A 20,418-nucleotide genomic window follows, 5' to 3' on the forward strand; every position below is an offset into this window, starting at 1 on the left:
GAGACTTTAATGTAACCCCAGTAAGCCAGAGTTGAGTAAACGACCAAGGAAGCCACCTGCATTGTGCCAGTCATCGCCCCAGCACGCCGCGTTTGCTGATCCCATACAGCCCGGCCAGAAAGGCAGAACCAGTAGCTTCATGGGTCATTTTCTCATCGTGTCACTTCTGCAAGCCCAGGGCACTGAAGTGCAAAGCCTGATTCTGTTACATTAAGACACTCGGTAGTCTCAAAAGTCCTCTGACTCGTCATGAGCTCAGCGATGTGGAATCGTTGAGTAGGTATTAAAATAAGGAGACGTGTAGGAGCACAGGTTCCTTCCATTTGCATCCTTCTAGGCCAGCTGAGTTCAGCTGCTTCGGAGGTTGCCATCTCCTGCATCTCGACTGCCTGAGGAAATGTGGCCTAATCGGGGCAGGGAATCTGCACAGCGCTTACCGAGGAGCTTGCGCAGGTCCAGGTGCGTGAAGCAGCCCTGGGCCCTGCCGGGAGTTGTCCAGCTGGGAGTTTCCTCCAGTTTCAGTCTCGCAGTAACTCCTGCCCCTCTGGGATCCTCCCCTCTGGCCAAAGAGAAACAGGACTCAGTCACGTTTCCCCGTGGCCAGATACGAGGAAACAGAAACGAGCTGTTTCTTTTCACTTCTGCTGTGAGGCGGGGGAAAGGGCCAGCCACGGAGGAACGAGATGGGGTTATTTTAGGGTCGGTTGGATTAAACCTATTTAGAGTGGGGCCCTGCTCGGGCCACAAGCGGGAGCGCAGGCTGTGCGTGTCAGCACATCGTTGTTTTTCCTTCACGCCTGCGTTTCCCTGCAGCCCAACGCGCGCCGCTCTGCAAGCCTCCGTGCGTTATTGCAACCCCCTGCCGGTACTCGGCGTTTAAAACCCTGCAATTTAGGCGTTATAACTGCAATTAACTTCCGCCTTGATGGATTTAAAACGTGCGAGCCCAGCGGCGCCCCCGGCCGCTTCCAGGGCCCTGAGGGAAGCAGGACGCAGCCGGTGCCCGGTGCCGGCCCCTCGCGGCGGGGCGGTTTGGCAGCGGCCGGCGGGCAGGGAGGGGTTAACCCCCCCCCGCCGCGCAGGCCGTTGGGCCGGCCCCGCCTGCCATTCGAACGGCGGCGCGTTCCATTCCGCGCCCGCGGGGGTCCCGCCGCGCCTCTCTCCGCCCGCCCCGCAGTAAGAAAGCGCGGCTCCGCCGGCCCCCTCTCCCCCCCCCCCCCCCCCCCGCGGCGGGCTCCTCCCCGGCGTGGGGGGGGGGGGGGGGGGTACGGCCCCCCCCCCCCCCCCCCCCCGCTCGGTGTGGTGCGTCCCGGCCGAGCCGCGTCCCGGCCGGCGCCCGCCCCCTGCGCCTTGTCATTGATGTTGTTGTTTTTGTCGCAGGAGCCCGAGGCCAGGCCGGGGCCGCCGCCGCCGCCGCCCGTGGCCGCCGCCGCAGCAGGGCCCGGGCCGGCTGCAGGCATGTCGGTGTGCGGGGAGGCGGTGGGCGCCGGCTCCCTGCCCAGCGAGCTGGTGGTGCACATCTTCTCCTTCCTGGCCGGCCCCGACCGGCTGCGGGCCTCGGCCGCCTGCTCGCACTGGCGGGAGTGCCTCTTCTACCCGGCCCTCTGGCCGCGCCTCCGCCTCAGCCTCCGCGTCTCGCCGGCCGAGCGCCCGCGCCTCGAGTTCCTCATGCGCAAGTGCGGCTGGTTCGTCCGCGAGCTCCGCGTCCAGTTCGCCGCCGACAACTACCCCAGCGCCGCCCCCGGGGCCGCCGTGACGGCGGCGGCGGCGGGGGGCGAGGGCCCGGCGGCGGGGGCCGGGGTGGCGGCGGCGGCCGGGGAGGCTCCGCCGCCGCTGTGCCCCCGCTGGCTGGACCTGCTGCGGACATACCTGGAGCTGGTGCTGTGCGTCCTGAGCAGCGTCCGCAACAACAGGTAGCGGCGGGGGAGGGGGGGGAGGGGTGTTTTTTCACAGAAAATGCTTTATTATTTCCCCGCCCAGCCGTAGGGGTTTGGGCAAAGTGACTGGGTGTGCCGGGTATCCGCTGGGAAGCGGGGGGCAGCTGCTTCACGGGCAGCCCCCCCACCGCTCCCGGCCTTTGGAGGGGTTGTGGGGAGGCCGGGGCCTTCCTTCCCTCTCCTCAGGCGTGCACCGCACCGAGAGGGCTTTAAACGCGATTCCTCGCTGCTTCTGGCCCGATGCAAATGGGCCGTGTGAGGTCTCGCTTTCAGTTCCTCCGCGGCGTCGTGCCCAGCAGGGACTTCCCCCGGGGCAGCTGCCAGGGCCGGGAGGTGGGAGCCTGGCTGCCGAAAGCAGCTCCTGGGCCGCAGCTCACCTTTATCTGCCCCTAGTTCCTGCCCTGTGAGTCCTCGGGGTGCGGGTCCCACCCGCCTTGTCCTGCCTTTAAAGGGGAGCTGTCGCTTAACCGTCGAATCTCTGGGCAATCCGACTGATGTCCTGAATGAAAACAGTGGTGAAGCGGTGCTGGCGCTGATCAGATTCATAGGCAAATACCAACAAATGGACTTGGAAGGTTGAAACGAATAGTTGGAAACCCCAGGAGGTGACCCCTAGGAGTTTCATGGGGGAAAATAATAATAAAAAAAGAATGTTTTTTTCCGCTGTCTCACTAAAATGCGAGGCTGTCAAATGTGTTGTGAGAAGGCTCCTGGCATACGTTACTTTCTGCATTCTCTGCGGCCTTATCTGCAGCTCCTACAAGGACACTGCTTTCTGGAGTTGTTTTGCAGATTTGTATGTACAGCGTGGCTGAGAGCGCAGCAAAATACTCGCAGCAGTAGTTGTTTCTCCACTACCTGTTCTCTGGAGATAAGTATAATTTAAGTGGTAAGATAGAGGTGGAAAGTCACCAACTTGGATAGGATTTTGCATTACTATACTTTCCCGATGTCCTCAAATCGCTTGCACGCCACTCTTTTGTTTTCAAATGAATAAGGTATGACTGGGAACGCAGAGTACCTCGTTATTACAGCAGGGTCTTTTTTTGGTGAGCAACTGAAAAATGCGTGGGGGATGTACATTAAGCACTTAGGAGTCTACTCAGACTTACATTTTGAATAACATATTTTTTTTTCTAAAGGTTTTAAGTTTGATACCTCTTCTTTCCTTGCAAGGTAACTGGTCAGTTTGCATGTAGAACGTTGTCCTTTAACTTTTTAAGTAGAGTTTTAAGGTTGAAAGGAGGTGGGAACGAATGGTAAGGTGCGAAGTTGCTGCTCGGTTCTCACCTCTAAGCCAGAGCCATTATCACCTGTCTTGATGCCTCATTTTGTCTGGAGTGACTGCAGGCCCCTCACCTGATTTCTCTGCTCTGCAGCACAAGGGGAATGATTAATTCCTTCTCGTGTTGTTGTACATGGGATGGGTATTGCAATTTCCAAAATAAAGGAAACAGCAGCATTTTTAACTTGGCCGGTGGCTGAATCACAGCAAATGCATTCCTTTCGGAATTAAGTTTAAAACAGGATGATTCTTTCATAACTCTTGTCAGCCCCTGTGATAGCTTTTTTTTGGCAGAGAAATTCAAAGAACTTCCATCTTGCTCTTCAAAACTAGAGAGGAAAAAATCTGCTTCTGTGAAATGGTGTGCCATTTCTTAACTGCGTAATCTTGTTGTAGGCTTTTAAATCTATTATTAAACAATACAGTAACAACCCCCTCCTTTCAGGAAAAAATGTTCTTTAAATGGCTGCAGAATTCCTTGAGGATTTATAATACCGCAGGACCTAAGAAAAGACTGAAGTAATGACTAAAAGTAATGCAATTTCTGGATGCCCTCTTGGGTACAGGGGAATGATGATGTGGTGGGGTTTTTTGCTAATAAAAGTACTTTCTGTAGAGTACAAAGCTGTTCATTTCTAATCAACTCTGCACACTAAGTCTCTAGAAAAATATGTTGGAGCGGCCTTTGCTAATTCTGATGGAATGAAGGAAATAAGCTCAGCTGCAGTCACACAGTTCAAAACACCTGATAACACAATGATAGGTATTTCTGCTGGCATGCAGCATCCACGAAGGTATGTTCAAGGTCCCTCGTGCATTTGAGGCGGAGCTCAAGTCGACACAAACTTCGTTTTGCAAGTGACATCATATTACTCCTAAATGCTGCTTTAATAGCACCGGAACCAAGATGAGTTCTATAATTCTGTAATTTCTTTAATTAGTGTCCTAAAGTGATGTTTATAGCCACCTCTAGCTTTTCCGCAAGCAGTTCTGTTGACAGCAAGTGAAGCAAAATAAAAATGTATTATTTAAACACTTGATATTCTACTTCCTATCAAAACAAAACAAAAACACACAAAAAACCTGTGGGGGTGCCTTGTGTTCTGTACCAGTATCAGGAGGGACAAGTTGTTTCTCATTGGCTCTTACGGGATCGTAATCATCTGTGCCTTCACAAGCTGATCTTTCAAAACTAAGTTCAGGAAGGCAGGTGGGAGGGTGACAAACTTTCCGTGAGTCATTTCAGTGTATACAGTAGCTAATAGGCAGGGACTGATCATCAGCAGGAGACTGCTCTTTTATGTAGCTGTGAAGGCCCGAAGTAGAGACTCTCCTCTGGCTGCTTCCAGAGGAGGGCAGGAAGGAATTGATCCTCCCCCCTTTCATCTGCAGTGTGTTCGTTTGTGTGACTTGTTTGAACTTTGCTGTGGAAACAAAAACGTAGATTGTAGTAAACCTGGGAGTTTAAGTGAAGTATGGTATCTACCTTGGAGTTGTCAGAACTGTGTGAATCATTCAAAAGAGGAGACTGCATCAGTGTTTGGGGCTTTCTAATAACTCTCTTCTGTCAGCCTGAGCAGGCAGCTGAAATCTGGGGAAGGGGGACAGGAATTTAATAATGCAGCTTGTGCCTTACCACTTTGTTCCTGTTGAATCTAAGCAAGGCCATTTTGATTCCTGTTGCATTGCAAGGTGGAGGATGGATGTTCAAAGAGACCCACCAAACCTGAAGAAGGAGCATAGTAAGAGGCTTGGTACCTTTAGTATGCTTTTGAGCTAGTGGAAAGGAAAACGAATGGTAAATATTTAATAAAAATACTAAATACAAAAGAGGATATTTCCCCAGCTGTGGTTATACATAGAATGTAGGATTAAGTTGCCATTATGACTTTCAGCAAAAGATGACAGTTAACGCCTAAATAAATTTGTTTAAGCAGCAATGACTTTACTAACCCCATGAAATAAAGATGAGAGGTGAGCCAAATGCTGTGGAGATTATAGGGTACTACAAATAGTAACAAAAATCTAATACTGATTTGGACTGTGATGGTAACAACTGTGCTGTGCATGGAAGAATAATTGGATGTTTTCATTGGCTAAGTTTTGAGGTGGAGAACTTTATCTGGGTCTCTGTAGTGCACGAATGACAGTCAAGTAGATGTAGGAAACCTGGGGGGTACCAATAAATTGTGTTTCGTATGTCCTGTATCTCAGTGGCTCAAAAATTAACACTTGTCTGCAGCAGCATTCACTGTGGTCCGGGCAGCACCAAACAAGACCTGCGTGGGATGTGAATGTGCAGGTGAATCAGAATTGTTCTGAAGGTTGCATTTTGTCTGAGCTCTCAGATTTAAGTCCCTGAGATCAGAAGATAAAAGCCTAATTATAGTATTGGCTGTGAGCACTGCCTTGCACACCAGGTGGATGTTTCTGCTGCTTTCCCTGCCACACCAGACTTTCCTCAAAAGCTGTAGGCGATAAAAAAGCACAAAATACTCTCGGTGGGGTTGCCAGTGTCTTCAGATTTCCTTGCCAACCTCATTCTTCAGCTAGGATCAGGCACTGGCTTAGTCAGATTTATAGAATATTGTGCATGTAGTCAGGACGCAGTTATATTCCAGTATCATCACTCCAGTAGTCCTGTATTTAAAGCACTAAATATTAAAGTGTTAGGATTTCTGAAATGGTGGTTGTAAAATCTGGGTGTTTTGCTCCAGTATTTGCCTGGCTTGATAGGAAGCCTGTGGATCTTCATTCATCTGTAGAAGAAAAGTAGCAGGTGAGACAGTGGAGAGATTTCAGGGAACTAGTCTATGGTTATTTAATACTTCAGAACAGGTAAATGATTATTTATGATCGGTACCAATTATAGCCTGCAATTCATAGTTAAACTGAAAACTTGACTACTTGACGGCTTTCTTCTGTTGGTAGAACATCTGCTCGTGTTGGGGAAGTAGCGAACTGGCACCAGAGCTTCCCTAAGCTTTGAGTTTTGTGATTGTTTTGCATCTTCCTAAAAGCTTATCTGAAGTATTAGCATACAACTTGCAAACAGTCAGTTTTTTTTTTTTTTTAAAAAAAAAAAAACAACACCAAACCCACAAACAGCCTCTGTAAAACTGTTATCATTTTCATATCTTTGGTTTGATCTTTTTTTAGGGGATAGAAAAGATGCAAGTCAGAAGTAAACTGTACTGGGGAAAGGGAAACTGACTGTAGCACACTGAGACAAGTCCAGCGTAAACTTAGAGGCTCTTCTTTCACTTTTTAGGTATTCTTCTAGAAATTTAAATTATGTTACGGTGGACCAGTAATTCTCTTCTGTTGACTGCCAGTAGAAGCTGTTCTGATATTTCCTACTTCAATGTAGTAGAAATCAAACACTGTTTGGGGGGCAAGGAGCTTTTGTTCAGCTCAGCTTTCATCTGAAGTTTGTGTTGCCTCAGTTGAGGAAGGTTTGGGCCCCCATTTATTACGAAGTTGCAATATGTAAGTGCTCAGGCAGGGTTTCTAGCAGTTGCATTCTACTTGGGCATTAACCCCAGTGTTAAGTGTTAGAAAGGAGTAGATATTTGATGTTTCCATCTGTGAAATTTAATACACATGTTCTTGATAGTGATGGCCTGCTGAAAATACTGCTCTGTGGTCACTAAAAACTGGCATTTGCTTTACAGCTGGGTTCGGCAGTTTGTATATCCCTCTTCCCCTTTATGCTTCAGTCTCAATTCCCATACGTGCCTGTACTCCAGGGCAGAAGGGTGCTTCCTGGAAGAGGTTACATGTTCCATGCAATAATGTGTTCTTGCTGCCTGTGCTTGTTTTATCCAGAATGATTCCTTACAGTGCTTTAATTTTGTATAAAGGTTCCTTTTTGTTTCTTTGTTTCATAGGAACCTGCAGAAGTTAAGTCTCTTTGGGGATATAAGTATTCTGCAGCAGCACGGAAGTATATCAAATACATACCTCGGAAAGGTGGATCCTGATGGCAAAAAGATTAAGCAGTAAGTTACATTTTTAAATTGACAAACATGTTAAAGTAATAGTTAATGCTTTTTTCATGTCTAAAACATGTAACTAACAAAGCTTTTTTATAGGATGAGAATGTAATTCTTAAATTGAGTTGATTTTTTGTTTCTAGTATTGTCATGAAGTAGTCTGGTTTTGTGGCCTGTTTTTTTCCCCTTCCCAGCAGGGTGAGAATTTTTTCTTTCATCTTTTCATTCTCTTCTAGAAACAATATTAACTTAATGAAAACAAAACAAGAGGAGGAGCAGGGATTTGTTACCAGCACATCTACAATTGCTGTATGTGAAAAAATGAGAAAAGGAAGTAATCCGACGTCCTCAATTCTTGTGAAATATGTGTAGCAAGTAAAATTGAAAGAGGACATAAGCACTGACAACTTATTTTGTGTCACAAAACTAGGTTAGGTATTTGTAGAATTTGTGAAAGATCTTAGCTCACGGCATGCTTGTTTAGTCTCAGAGGTGTATTTTAGCTTGCCATAATTACCTTACTGTACAGTCTTTACTTAGAATAACTAGTTTGTGTTTTTTTTTGGAAGTGGTGAAATACAGTTTAAAAAGCTACTGACTTCTGGAATAAGTTCCCCCCAAAGAGTGACGCTAACTAAGCGAACGAGTTTTAGTAGTTCTAAAACTTGTCATATAGATCACTTTAATTTGTGCCGGCTTAAACATATTCCCAGTAGCTGGAGAGAGGCGTAAGTACAGCCACTCTAGATTGTTACTGTTTATTTTTTTTAAGTGATTTTTAGAACTACTCCAGATATATTATCAGTTGTATGTACGTATGTGAATGCAACTGTCAAACTAAATGTTTGGTTCTGACGCACATCAGTGCAAATACAGATATGTCTTTGTTATCCCCTTTTGTTTAAATTACTCTAACTTCTGCATTCTGAAATTAAGATTTGTATTGTAGTGCTGTCTGCAGGTAGAAGTCTGATTTGGTAAAAGCTCATTTTTCATATGCTTTGTGGAAACATAAATGCATAATCAAATCATGGCCAAGGGGCTTGAAGAAAACCATCTAAGCAGATGTTTACTCAGCTGAGCACACAATTAAATATTTCTTCAAACAAATAACAAAAGTTACTATGCATACTTTATTGCCATAAACTGTTCAAAATTCATTTACTATCTAATTCAAAGTTAGTCTTTTACACGAATATTGACCTTTGCATGTTTTGGAATGAGCAAATAAATGCTACCTTTTTTTTTTTTCTGGAATAAAGCAGTGTATTTTGGGACCTGCTAGCTCTTTTCTAAATTAAAGTTGCCAGTTTTATTCAGTGTTCTCAAGTTCATCAGCACTAGCAGCATATACTTCAGAAAGTAAATCCCAAGTGCAAAAGGCAAGACTAAGAAGATGTTAGGTGTTTGCATCTCTTCAGTTGCAAAATGTGGATGCTGACAGCTAACGCTGAAAGATACTGGGCAACCTATGGAGGCAGTGTTATTGGTGGCTGAAGATTTGGGAACCCAGATAGTGATAAATCTTAGTAGCTGTTTAAGGAACTTCCTGCAGTTCAAACAGGGAAGAAAACACGGCACTTCCTCAAGTCCATAGCATTGAGATGAGTGTCACAGGCCATGGGTGAAATCTCAGCTAGCAGAGAGCCAGTGGTTTTTGCCTGGAGGAACATCCTAAGGGTTGTTCTTGTGGGTGAGGAGGCCTTGGATTATGTTTCCAAAATCACACTTCTCTAGTGATCAGCATGTACAATATATGGCTTTGTAATGCTTTTTCTCTTTCTGTATTGCATGTGTGTCCCTGGATGCTTCCTAAAATTCTCTTTAGACCTCAGTTCATTACTGTGTGGAAGTTCATCAGAAACAATGCATTTGTCTTGAGCTGAGCAAAGGGTCTGTGTGTAAAAGTTTTCCTTTCTGAAATCTTTCCTTGACTGATCCACATGGCTTAGATAGTTTGGTTTCTAAAAGAACCGGTTTAGCTTCTCTTATTAAACAAAATGTATTGATTGGTTGGATTTAATTAAAACAAATGGGCCTTACTAATAGGTTTGCATCCTGTCCAGGGCCATCAAGGTACTTCAGCACCTGTCAGGGCTTTTGGGGCTTAAACAATTAGTCAGTCTGGCATTAATTGTAACAGTAATTTATTTTGAGGTTTTTATGGCAGAGGTAGTTTTCTCCAGTGTGGTAGGTTTCAGGCAGATGGGGAACATCCCATTAACTGCTCTTTACAAGGAGCAAAGGGGACTGATGAAGTACACTTGTTGAGGTATTGCTATGCCAACTTGCTGTCTTGCATGTGCTGAGCTTTGCTCATATTTTGTGTTCTATGTACTAAACCCTGTTAAAATGTCAGTTTTGTAAATGAGCTTTAAGGTAGTCATGTGTAGGGGAGGAAAACCCCTTATTAGTGTTCTTTAAATATATTCAAAATACGTTAAAATGAATAAATAGCTGGTGGTTTTTATTGTTCTTCCTGTCCAGCCTCACATAAAGCAGATATTTAAAGCAAACCAAAAAACAATCGTTGTTATTCTACGCAGACGTGTTGAATCTCTATCCATTTATTTTTATTAAATTGGCAATGAACTGGGGAAAGGCATCTGGAAAGTTTACTTTAGGATATATGGGCCGGTAGCCTATCAGCACGTCTAAGTATGAGCATAAATACTTCAGTGCGAAGTTAGCATTTAATCGGTATTACTTTTCAGTGTTTAAGTTACATGAATACTCAAACAGCACTCTTCTGAGCTTAGTTATTTGAATCATATCAGGAGCACAATTAAAACAATTCTAGTGCTGTAAGGCATAGCATTAATGATAGTTATTTTACTGAGCATGGCAAAATTGATTTGTCATCTTTTCAACTGTTCTGTTAAATATTATTAGTACTATTAGGATTGATTACTTGGACTATTACAAAATAAAGGATTCCATTGCTGTAAGTATTATATCCCCTTTCCAAGCTATTGTGATAAGAGCAGGGAGAGAAGAGTCTTTGTCTGTTGTGGAAGAAATTAGAGAGGTTCCTATGGCAGAACCTTTTCCTTTGGGGATTATCAGAGAATCTGCCTTAAATTTAAGCTTTAGCAGAAACAGACCCCAAACAAACATTGCCAGGATCAAACAGCTCTCATCTGAACTCCAAAAGAATTTAGGAATAAAATAGCAGAAATGCGTTATTTGTAATTCTTGACCTGTCGTTTAAAGGTGTTTAGTTTTTGTTGTCAGTCCTCAATTAAAGGAAAAAAAAAATACGTGGAGACAATCTAGAAGATCTGCAGTGTATATAAACCTGATGACTGTACCAGGCAAAATGTTGGAAACTATTGAGATATATAATTGATAAATATGATAACCACACCAGCTGTTCCACTTCCAATGAAAAGTTAGGCCTTTTACAGTTGCAAAAGCTTGTCTTAAAGAGGTGATTAGGTAAATTTGTGGAAGTGAGGTCCCTGAGGTTACTAAAGACAGAAAGCCGCCTCTGGCTTAGGATGTCAGAGTTACAAGTGTTTGGAAATGGGAGGAAATCTCTGAGAATTACAACTCTTTCCTGTGTTCTATCCCTCTTCAGGTGTTAGATTCTCTGCTGTCATTCAGGATACAGAGCCTTTAATTTTATCTGGATGGTATCTTGATTAAAGATAGGTGGATAAGAATAACAACTTTGTAAAATTGCTTTGTGCTTCAATATATAATGTGTACAGATATTCACAACAATAAGGGAAATAATGTTCTATGGCAAACAGTACCCAATTTGAAGCACAATGATTTCTGCTAGTTTTGTACTGGAGGGTTTTTTACCATATTCCTTGAAGTTTTGTGGACCTGTTGCAGCCTGGTTCAATTGCTTCTCTTAAATGCTGAGTGTTCCTTCTGGCTGGCTGGGGTTTGAGATCGAACATATATCTGTATATGCATCCTAAAATGTACGTGCTCAAAGAATACTTGTCACTGGGGCAAGAGGGTTCTTTGGAACTTAAGTAGCTGTGGGCTGAGGATTGAAAAGATACTTATTTCAAGGAAGTTGGTAGAGTTTGACCATACTATTGTTGTTTGTAATTCAAAGTCTTACTTTAAATTAATTTTCATGCACTCTTGAATTTAATATCTAAAGTAAAGAACATTATTGCATTAAAAAAATAAATGGGTAGGAGAGGTGGGATGCATCAGAGTAAGCATGTTATAATCATACAGTGCGATAAATCACATGAGGATTCCAGCAGTCCCAGATGATTCTGGCACTGGTAATCTGGGATTGACATGTCACCAGGTCCAAGCTGTTTTGGTAAAATTTGGAGCTGTTGACAATGAGAATCCAATCAGCTGTACATTCAGAGTTATTTCAAGAATCTTTTTAGGTGTTTGTTCCTTACCCTTGGAGGAAAATAAAGCAATTAGTTTCTATCATTCTAACATATGTTCAAAGTCGATCTTCTCCAACTCTTCAATGAAAACATCTTTTTTCTGTATTGAATTTGCAGTACTAGAGAGGTTAGCAACTATGAAGAGCTGTTTTAAAAATTAAGAACAGTTTTTAAAGCATTACAGGCTTCCTTACTTGCATGACCTTAACATGTATGTGGGAGGGTGTTAATGCGTGCTGCGATCTGTGCTGAGAAGTATGAAATGAAGGGTCATAGTGCACCACTGTTTTGGAAAAATCCAAGTACTTATTTTTTTCAACATAGTTCACAGCTTTTAACATTTTAAGTGCAGTGATGATTAAAGCATGGTGGGAAGGCTGCAGCGTGTTGGGTTCTAACCTTGGTAGTTCACAAGAACTCCGACAGTAGCACCTTCTGCAGAATAAGGCCATAAATGAAAGAAGAATAATTCTTGAACAAAAAATAAATAGAATGGTAAGCAATTGGTAAGACTAAACCATGTCTAACAGCATCGTTGTCTGTTTTGTTTCCTTGCAGAATACAACAGCTGTTTGAAGAGATACTAGGCAATAGCAGGCAATTGAAATGGCTGTCTTGTGGGTTCATGCTGCAAATAGTAACTCCCACATCACTGGCCTCCTTATCAAACCCCATAGCCAACACCATGGAACACCTGAGCTTATTGGACAACCACATCCCTGGTAATACCACTCTTATCACTGCAGTCGAATTGGAGCGTTTTGTGAATCTGCGTTCGCTTGCTTTGGATTTCTGTGATTTTACGGCTGAAATGGCAAGAGTCCTGGCTGATAGCAACCATGTGCCTTTGCATCGACTGTCTCTCCTGGTCCACAGTGTTTCCATAATGCACAAGTCATTGGACAGTATGCCAGAAGATGAGAATTGGAAGGCGCTGACACGCAACAGCACCAATCTTCGGGTCTACATAATGGCTTTTGATGTCAAGAGTGATGATATGCTAAGGATTCTTAAGCCCAGCATCCCCCTAGAGAGGATTCACTTTGACAGCTACATCACTTGTGTTTCAGGAGCTGTTGTTGACCTCATATCCAGGCAGTATGACAAGTTCCTCACTCATTTTATACTAATGAATGATGTGATAGATATGTCTGGCTTCCCAGATCTTAGCGACAACCGGAATGAAGATCCACTTGTCTTATTAGCCTGGAGGTGCACAAGACTGTCTCTCCTAGCTGTTCATGGTAGGTAATGTGTTGCATGAGCTTAGTATGTGACTGATGTGCTCAGAATGCTTCAGCCTTTCTAATTATGTGTTTCAGTAAGAATGCTATTCAAAAGTCTGCTATGCAGTTGCTGTACAAGCCGTTTTACCTTCTACTGGTATTTTTGTTTGAAAATTGGAAGGTATTTTTGTCTATGTGTTCTAAACATACCTGTAGCTTACTAACCTTTCATGAGAGGTCACGCAGGATTTTGTTAGGCTGCTCACAGAACAGAGGATAACAAAGAACTGAGCGTTCAAGGAGGCTTGTCCTGAAAATGGCCTGTGCTGTGCCATTCCACCAGGTGCCTGGGCATGTGAACGTGAGCACTGTAGGTGCTTGCTGTGCGTACTGAGCTCATGGGCTGTTAAGATTAGATGATTGTGCTTCCTGTTTGTGTAAATAACGTGGGTTAAGTGCCCCAGGGCTGAAGGGAGGAAGTCTCTTACCAGTTTGGTAAGGCCTTGGCAGCAGATGAAGGTGTTGAACAAAATTTGAGACTTGTCTACTTGAACAGTGGGGAAAAAATAATGCAGAGGAGGTTGCCTTGCGGAGCACATTGGTTTCACTAATAATATAGAGCTAGGTTTATCCCAGCTATTTGCTGTATGATTGCAAATCAAATAAGTGCACGTTTATATTCAGCTCTGTGAACTGTACAGTACTTGTTAGAAGATAAAATCATTTGGCACATGTGAGGCACCTGAAACTGAAATAATGCGGAGTAGTTATTTTGGTGCTGGAATTGGCTTACCGAGACCAAACTTGTTGGTACATGAAGGAGTTAAGTGATGATTCTGTGTTCTGCTGCATGAGAATGGATGCCCATTTCCTCAGGCAGCTTGCAGGAGTGAATTCCCAGTTACTCAGCACAAACAGGAGAGATGAGCAGCTGTGGGGATGATACATTTGGATCTCGGTTGAAGGGAGAAGGTTTTGTTGTATCTGCTAGGAAAAGGTTTTCACTGTCTTCAACTGAAAATCAGTGGAGAAAAAGAATCAATCCAGTGGTCTCCCCTTTATAGTTTCACTGACAGACTTTGGAGACTGACACATGACTGTGCCACTCTAAAAAGTAGATTTTAGCAGTTTCTGTAACATTTGGATAAAAGTTTTAGGACTTTTTAAAGAAAAGAGAAAAGAAAACAAACACAATAACCCAAAACTTAAGCTGTCCTACCACAGGAAATTTCTCTAATCTGATCCAAATTTTAAAAGATGATAAAATACCTGATCAAAAACTAGTGTAAGTATCTTCTAATATCGGTACCTGTCTATTCAGTAGAATACATTACTCTGTGAAGAGCATGGGGAAAGCAAACACCTACAGTTCAGTGTAATCTTACTGCATCTTCCTTCTTTGGAGAGATTCTTTGTATACCTGCAGGAGAGGATGGCCAGGCATCACCCTTGCTCTGATTTTGAAATCCAGGTTCTTTCCATTTCTTTCCTCCCCTACTTGTAGAAGGCTGCTAAGCTCCTTATAAACACCTCATCTTTAAGTTGTGAATGTGACTTCTCAGGTGGTGTAGCACAAGCACCTTTCTTCTTGAGTAGTTATGGTGAGAAAAAATATTGCTGAGGAAAGATCTAGAACGCTGTGATGTTTCAGTACAGCATCTTATCCTCACGTCTGTATTTTCTGAGACTTACCAAGCAGTGGTCTCTGGAGCTACTTGTTGTATTTTTGTGATACTATCAAGCTTTCTTCAGGAAAGTAAAATTAAGGGGATTTTTTTCAAGGAGCCATAACTTGCTCTATTTGTAAGGGCCCAGGTTTCTTCTGTGAAGAAACCAGAAGTGGTTGTTCTTCAGTTTCCAATATTTTCTGGAATTTCTGGTTTTCCCTCTTTTGCTTTTAGTTTGCTCTGATAAAGTCTTCAATTTGCACCTGCTTTGGCTGCCACTTGGCAGTGACCAAAGAAGGGAGAACACATCCTAAGGATGCTCTTCTTCTTGGATAGCTCATGATTCTTTCCTGTGGGAAGCCGTATCATCGTTCCACCAGGGCAGCATCTTCGGGGCAGAAGAAAACTGAGTCAAGGGTATTCAATACTTGTTGCAGCATGAAGGAGCAGTGTGAGGAGTGTGTGGTCTTTTGGGATGAGATGGGGACAGTAGGATAATCAGAGTGGTGTCATCAGGAGTTGTAAGTAAAGAGCCACCCCATCCAGAGGGGCTGGAACCTTTTTTTTTTTTTTTTTTTTAAGAGAAGGACACTGTGTGTGGAGTTCCAAGGCTGTTTGTGTTGTAAACATATTGTCTTACCTGTGAGATCCTCGGCTGCATTCTGCCCCTGAGCAAAGCTGAAGTTTTTCCTTTCTACCAGCAAGGAAAAACTGCAGTGCTGCTCGTGGATGTTGGTTGTTCAGTGCTAACTGCAATGAAGCTATCACTGCCCTTTACCTCTGAAATACTTCAGCTGGGCTGAAGCTTTTTTGCTTCTGGGAGGTTACTGAGGAACTTCAGGCAAAACATTTTGAAAGAGTTAATTTAAAATAAGACCCACTTGAGATGAAGGTGGTTCTTCCAGAGAACACAGAATCTGACAGTGAAAAGTTACAGCCAAAGCTGCGTGCCTGAGCCCCAGGGATGGCACAGGGGACTTGGCTGCAGTTACTGTTCCCCTTTATTCTTGTACTCTCTCTCAAGGCTGCTTTTTAGTAACTTTCTTTACAGTCAAAACAACTGTAAAGTGTTGTGAGCTCCTTCTGAGCCCAATAGGGATGTAATTCAGAGAGGTGCAGTTTTCCATTGGGCTTAATATCCCGCAGCCTTGCAGGTTCATCTTCCGTGACTGTTGTACTAGAGGTAAAGTATCAGCCAGTGAAAATTGCAGCAATTCATGCATTCTTAATGGTTAATTCCTGGAAATGAGCCGTTTAGGTGTTTGCTGGGTTTCTTGTTTAAAAAAAAGTACCTTGAGCAACATATTATAGGGGACCTTAGAGACAAAATGGTAGGAAAAAACGCAATGAAAAAATCTTTAATCTATTACTTCAGTTTTTCTCAGTCTTTATCTGTCTTATTTTGATTCTTTAGGATGTAGAGTGTGTTACGTGCCTTGTTGACTCCTTCAGCAGCTAACTTCCCAAATTCCGTGCAGACTGCACCTTTCCTTAGTCTCTAAGTGGGCATCCCACCAGGAGGCACGGCGTCTGTGAGAATGATGAGGAAGGCAGAACTGAGCCTTTTCTTTTGCAGCAGAAGGGCTGGCTCGCAGAGCTTCCAAAAAAAGGGAAGTTCCCAGATAGCTTGTGATTCCTACCTGGACAGGGAGTAGCTCAGCGTTTGCCTTAGCGAGGATACAGCAAACGGTAGAAAAATAGCAGGTAGCTGCGAGTGTTTTGAAAGAGGGGTGCTAATATATGCTAATGGGAAGAGAGGGAAGCTTTATAATTATGTTTAATTCCAGCTAGAATAACAAGATATGTGTAGATTATTTTTTTTGTGCTGGTATGACCTGTTTCCTGGAGAGGCTTCTGTTTGATTTTTTTCCTCTACCAAGTCCACCTCTAATGCAACAAAAGCTAACTTTTTCTAGCTGAAACACAGTTCTTAAATGGTCCTTTTATATATTAACTTGAATAGTTGATGAGCCACTTCTTTAATTTGATTTTTTTTTTAAGTAGATCACAGAAGGTTTGAAGTTGTATTTACAACTTATTTGGTAGTAAAGAAGTCGATACAAATGGTGGATGAAAAAAATAGATGTAGAAAAGCTTTGTTAAAATACCTGCAATATTTTTGATATTTCTTTATTCAAAATATAAATGGAGCTTTTTTCATTTGCAACAACAACGAAAAATGGGAGGAGAATTTTGCCAGACAGAAGATGCCAAAATAAGTTGGGGAGGAAGCTTTGATGTTCTGGCATTAGATACTTGTGTAAAAAAAAATGCCTTGCGTGAAGTTACGGAGCAACTTTTTTTCTTTTATTTCCCCATAGGTTACACAGTTTGGGCTCATAATCTTATTGCAATTGCTCGTCTTCGTGGCTCTGATCTGAAAGTTCTTGAAGTCACAGAAGAAAGCATTGATTTCGACCAAGGAGAACTGGCTGATCAGGACGTGGATCCAGTGCATAATCTCATTGAGCAAGTATCTCTCGGATTGGGTCGGCCTTGGCACGCAGTGATGGACATAGAACTGCTCAGTGTCTTCACTGAGCCAACTCGTCATTTTTACAGAGAGATGCAAAGCTTCAGTGAAGGCATTTAGCTCCTTATTTACAATTCCTGTGGTTACATATGCAAGTAGGGTCCTTTTATGTTTTTTCAGTAGCGTGAATTAACCCCTTTTGTGCTGTGTTTAATCAGTATTAGCTATATAGAATTACATATGTGTATTCTACTTCTTGATCAAAGAACGTAGTCGGGTATTGGTTTAGAAGCTGAAAGTGGCAGTGTTTAGGGTTTTCACGGTTAATGGACTTGTCTACCAAACCTTACCGGGATACAGCCAAAGGCTGTCTGAGGTTGCCGGCTAACTTTACTTTTGTTGAGTAACTGTGTTTTGAATGATTTTACTATTATATCGGAGTTCTGCGCTCAGGAGCCAACCGTTTTTAATATCCATATCCATAGCCCCGTGGATTTCTCTGCTGTCATTGTTTGCTTAATCTGGTAGCGTGCTACTTAATAGGCTTAAAAGGAAGAGAAGTCTACCCAGGGCTGCTCATTCTTAGAGTCTCACCTTGCTTCATTTCCCATGCAGCTTATGAAGCATGACTTGCTGCCTATGTCGGTTTTTCTTAGCTCTGTTAAGCAGTGGCGTGAAACACTAGCTTTTTGGATACCCGTACTTCCAGATGCACTCCATAAGCTGTAGTATTTCAGATTCTTTGTAAGCTCCTCCTAGTTTATTCTCATCTTCTGTCATCTTCCTTAAAAGTTAGCTTTGGGCCAAAGTGTAAGAGGAAAAAAAACAGGAACGTGCGCTCCGATGAGGTAAAAGCGTAACAGTGAAGACTTCAGTACAAAGGTATACACCTGCAAACAAACGTTAGTCGTGAAATCCCTAGCAACCAAGTCACTGGATTTTCTCTGTCAGCGCCTGTGTCAGCTGCCAAAGAATAGATTAAAAACGAAGAAGTGCCCACATGCTGGCAGGGGCAGGCCAACTTCTGGCCAGCCAGATACTGCTAGATTGTAATATATAAGGTCGAATTTCGACCTGTGGTACACAGCTGTGCTGTGGCTCAGTCAGCAACCTCAGAACTCTTAACAAACATGCACCTGTTTCACTGTGAATAGTGAATGTAAAGGAAGGAAAGGAAACAAATACAAAGCTTGTTCTATCACAGGTATGAGCTGCTATGATGCATGAAGAACATTCCATGAAGTATGTTTTAAAATCTTGTTATATCTGAGAGGCTTTAAAAGCCGATTTAACTGTTTCAGGGCAACCGCGGTACAGACGTGGTCTCTGTGAGACTTCCACCTGACCCCAGTTTTAAGTGGTACGAATGTTGTGCATTTAATGTTTAAAGGACAGTCTGCAATAATAAAGTAAGTGGCCAACGTGGGTGCCCAGCAGTGCTGAGACCTGGCTGCTATATTGTAAGCTTTGGAAAACACAATTTATGCAACAGATGTCCAGATATGATTCTATTTATGGAAAAAGTTTATATGTGTTTTACAAATGGTTTTACCATCTTATATTAAAATGACCTTTTGACAGGTGTGCGCTGTTTTGTCTCCAGTGAGCACATACCATGCGGATTTTATATGTACATCAGTAGAGTGAATCCACTGGCACAGTGTGTGTATATGCCAGATGTGGTGAGATTTTATCTATAAATGTGATCAGATTAAAAAAATAAACTCCTGACAGAAAATGTAAGGAAACCAGCTGAATGTTTGAATTGATGACTGATGTTGTATGGTTTATGTTAAATGTATATTCTTTTAATCAATGAATAAAGCATTAAAAATTGATCACTGTATAAAATATTTTTGTTGTATCAGCATGAGAATTTCTAGACTTAAATGCAACAATCGTTCATAAGTTGTGTATAACTGGTAGCTCCCATTGTGTTTAGGTCAACGAAAGAGTCTAAAATGTCATACAGTAATTTCTTGGCTGAATTTTGTCAACTTATTTTTTGGGTGGGGAGGGGTGGGGGGTGGAAGGATGCTTTGGTAGCGATCAGACCACCAGACCAGTTAGCACAAACAGTACATCACGGTATGACTTACTAGACTGATACAGTAAAATGTGGATTGTAGACTGTAGAAGACTATTTTGAGAAGTTCTTGCATCCGTTGCAATTGCTTAAATCAAAACCTAATGTGCTCTAGAAAAATGTGTAGTACTTTTTTTGGTGTCCCACTATTAAATAGATTATGAATACCCACAACGCTTCAGTTTGACCTTTTCTCTGTACTCAGAGTACGTAGCTGTGTATTCTGAATGAAAACTGCAGATGGCTGATAAGCTGCCCAAGAGCTGCTGTGCCCTGCAGTGGCTGATTGTGCTGTGAGACTTGTCGGAGTGGCTGTTCGGTGTGCGCGTGCCAAGCACAGATTTAACTCGAGCTTCTGCACTTCACTTCATGACAGCTCAAACCGCCACCAAGCATGAGGATTGCGCTGCTTGTTGTTTAAGGAGTCTCCTAGAGCTTGTAGATCTGGCAAGCAAGATTGCTTAACGACTTATTGAAGAGAGGAAAAGTAGATTTTGCTGTGGGTAATAAAGACAAGGTATGTATGATTATAGCTCTTTATATTCTAGTAAAGTGAAATAACAGGACTTGGTCACGGTGACTTTTGGGGCTTAGCCTTCTGAGGGAGGTTTATGTAGCAATTTAACTGATAGGAATTCTGGACCTTAAATGGGGTTGTAAAGTGACCCCATTTCTGGCCATTTCCATGCAACTTCCTAAATATGTTGCATCCTGTGGTTTAAACAGAGTTGCAGGATGTTAATTCTACCTCTGTCTACCTCTGCAGACTATGGTGTTTCTATGGATAGCTGCGTGATTTACCTCAGCTGGGAAGTAACTTGTTTACTTTTGTTATCTAAATGCATTTTTCTTTTTCATATGGCCTCTTTTCTGCTGTGTTTTTAATTAACTTAATATTGAAAGGTCAGGTGGGGGCAGGAAAAACAGCCGCCCTGGCTATGGTACAGGGGTGTTCAGGCCTCCCACTCTTTAAAACAGGCCATCTCTGTGGGTGCCCAGTGTGAGTACTGGATGTTAGTACATCCACTTTGAAGCAAGTCTAAAGAATGGATGAGGTTTGTGTTTCAGGGGCAGATTCTATATACTTAAAACACACAGACTACTGCAATGAAACTTTGCTTCCCAAGTATAGGGAGTCCAGTAAGGCATGAGTGAAACGTACCTCGAGCAGGTTAAATAAATGCTCACGTAACTGTTCTGTTTCTTAGAAATTAATAAAAGCTGTTGGTGGTGGCATTTTTAACAGTAATTTGAATTAGTGATATTGGGATGAAGGGATTCGAACTGAAGCAGTTTACAATCAAGTGTTAGGGGAATTAGGCAGTCCTCATGTGGAAAACACACTTGCCTTTGGAGTGGGGTCTTACAAACTGTGT

The 20,418-nt window shown here is 42.9% G+C and overlaps 1 protein-coding gene across 1 annotated transcript; it reads left to right on the plus strand.

Moving 5' to 3' along the window:
• The first annotated feature begins 1,282 nt into the window (after positions 1 to 1,282).
• FBXO33 (F-box protein 33) lies at positions 1,283 to 19,212 on the plus strand. Its single transcript, XM_035328279.1, has 4 exons — positions 1,283 to 1,913; positions 7,113 to 7,223; positions 12,149 to 12,834; positions 16,805 to 19,212. The coding sequence occupies exons 1-4, from the start codon at positions 1,360 to 1,362 to the stop codon at positions 17,074 to 17,076; spliced, it is 1,623 nt and encodes a 540-aa protein (XP_035184170.1). The 5' UTR covers positions 1,283 to 1,359; the 3' UTR covers positions 17,077 to 19,212.
• Positions 19,213 to 20,418: the final 1,206 nt, after the last annotated feature.

Source organism: Oxyura jamaicensis, chromosome 5 (genome assembly GCF_011077185.1).
Source record: "Oxyura jamaicensis isolate SHBP4307 breed ruddy duck chromosome 5, BPBGC_Ojam_1.0, whole genome shotgun sequence".
Lineage (NCBI taxonomy): Eukaryota > Metazoa > Chordata > Aves > Anseriformes > Anatidae > Oxyura > Oxyura jamaicensis.

Excerpts from the sequence above, each read along its gene's own strand:
- FBXO33 (XM_035328279.1), top strand. The coding sequence starts at position 1,360 with ATGTTGTTGTTTTTGTCGCAGGAGCCCGAGGCCAGGCCGGGGCCGCCG. Across the intron at positions 7,224-12,148 it reads GATGGCAAAAAGATTAAGCA|AATACAACAGCTGTTTGAAG; the intron begins GTAAGTTACATT and ends GTTTCCTTGCAG. Across the intron at positions 12,835-16,804 it reads GTCTCTCCTAGCTGTTCATG|GTTACACAGTTTGGGCTCAT; the intron begins GTAGGTAATGTG and ends ATTTCCCCATAG.